This window comes from Telopea speciosissima, chromosome 5, assembly GCF_018873765.1.
Source record: "Telopea speciosissima isolate NSW1024214 ecotype Mountain lineage chromosome 5, Tspe_v1, whole genome shotgun sequence".
In the NCBI taxonomy this organism is placed as follows: domain Eukaryota; kingdom Viridiplantae; phylum Streptophyta; class Magnoliopsida; order Proteales; family Proteaceae; genus Telopea; species Telopea speciosissima.
The window spans coordinates 55,420,650-55,422,408 of record NC_057920.1 but is presented as its reverse complement, the minus strand read 5'-3'; the positions used below and the strand labels follow the sequence as shown (position 1 = coordinate 55,422,408).

General features: G+C 35.0%; 1 protein-coding gene across 1 annotated transcript; it reads left to right on the top strand.

The window, feature by feature from the left end:
- The first annotated feature begins 326 nt into the window (after nt 1-326).
- On the top strand, nt 327-1,409 carry LOC122663095. The gene has a single exon (XM_043858800.1). The coding sequence runs from the start codon at nt 327-329 to the stop codon at nt 1,407-1,409; it is 1,083 nt and encodes a 360-aa protein (XP_043714735.1).
- The last annotated feature ends 350 nt before the right edge of the window (nt 1,410-1,759 follow it).

Sequence of the window (1,759 nt, the reverse complement as noted above, 5' to 3'; positions counted from 1 at the left end):
GCTCAATACACAGAGACTAAAGATCCATGGTTGCACACCACAACGCACTCAAGGGACTAAATGTCTCAAGACCTCCTCTGTTCAATGGTGATAACTTTGCATATTGGAGAATTAGATTTAAGAACTTTACATGTGCAGACAACTTAGATATTTGACATGTCATTGAAAATGGACCATATACTTTCACCAAGAAGGTTAGTGAAGAGAATGTACCAAAAACCACTGACGAATTATCTCCAGTTGAAAAGAAAAAAATTCAACACAACTTTAAGACTATTAACTTTTTGCAATATGCATTAAGCGAATCTGAATTTGATAAAATAGCTATGTGTGAGTCTGCTAAAGAAATTTTGGATACTTTTATTGTTTCCTATGAAGGAACAACACAAATAAAAGAATCAAAAATCGATAAGCTTGTCACTGAATATGAATTATTCAAGATGTTAGAAAATGAAACTATTGCTGATATATTTTTAAGATTTATTAACATCATAAACAAGTTGAAGGGCTTAGGGAAGACCTACACGAAGTCCGAAAATATGCGAAAGATCCTCAGGTCACTTCTTTCCAAATGGAGACTAAAGGTTACGACCATAAAAGAATCAAAAAATCTGAACATGGTCAATATGGATGAGCTTATGGGATCTCTCCTAACTCATGAAGTTGAGTTAAATGAAGATGACAAGTGGGCAGAGACGAAAGAGCTAAGGAGAAAAACTATTGCACTTAAAGCTGCAAACTCTTCTGATGATGAAAGCGATGAAGATGAAAATCTGAGCATATCAGAGAAGGAGATGTCTCTAATCATCAAGAACTTTAAAAAATTCCTCAAAAGGAAAGGAAGAAAGTTCTTCAACAAAGGACAGACATCAAAAGATAACAAAGGTAAATACATTCCTAAGGATAAACCTTCTTTTTCTAACAGAAAAGATATAGTTTGTTATGAATGCAGAAAGCCTGGTCACTTCAAAATTGAGTGTCCAAAGGGTCAAGATAAGAAGAAAGCCTACATCACTGAAATATCATGGGATTCGGATGAAGAACAAGAAGAAGATCAATCCGAAGAAGAAACCACAAACCTAGCACTAATGGTTCATGAAAGAGAAAATGAATTAGAGGTAAATTTTGACTTCTTTAGTTCAAATAGCAATTCAATTGATGATATTGATACAAATGATATAGATGAAGATGATATAGAAATAGGCTTTAAAGCTCTCTATGAGGCAAGCCAAAAGCTTGAGGCTTCCAACTCTACATTAGAGAAAGAAGTTATTAGCCTTCATAATAAAGTAGACAGTCTACATGATTATATTCCTAAACTTGAAGAAGAAAAAGAAAATTTGAAGTCGGCTTTGCTCACCTTTACCAAGGGACAAAAATCCCTAGATACTCTTTTTGGTACACCATAAAAGACCCCTCTTGATAAGAAAGGTCTAGGCTATGATGGGAGAATCCCATAACAAGCCAAAGGAAAGAGTAAGATGGTACATCCAAAAGAAGCAAGCCAAGGTCAAACTTCGAATTCTCAAGTACCCTCTTCTAGAAACCAAAGAAGAAAACAAAATCATGGAAAACCAAAGAATCTTGCCTTCCAATATACTTAGCACAAAAGTTATAGGTCACAAAGGGAATTTGTTCCCCAAGAGCCACAAAGGCAATACTATAGACCACAAGCTCCATATTTTATGGAAAGAAACTATAGACCTCACCCACACCATAGGTCATACAAGCCTTACTGTCCAAGACATTATGATTCATA

What these genes read in the sequence shown, in the direction of transcription:
- LOC122663095 (XM_043858800.1), top strand. Translation starts at nt 327, where the DNA reads ATGTGTGAGTCTGCTAAAGAAATTTTGGATACTTTTATTGTTTCCTAT.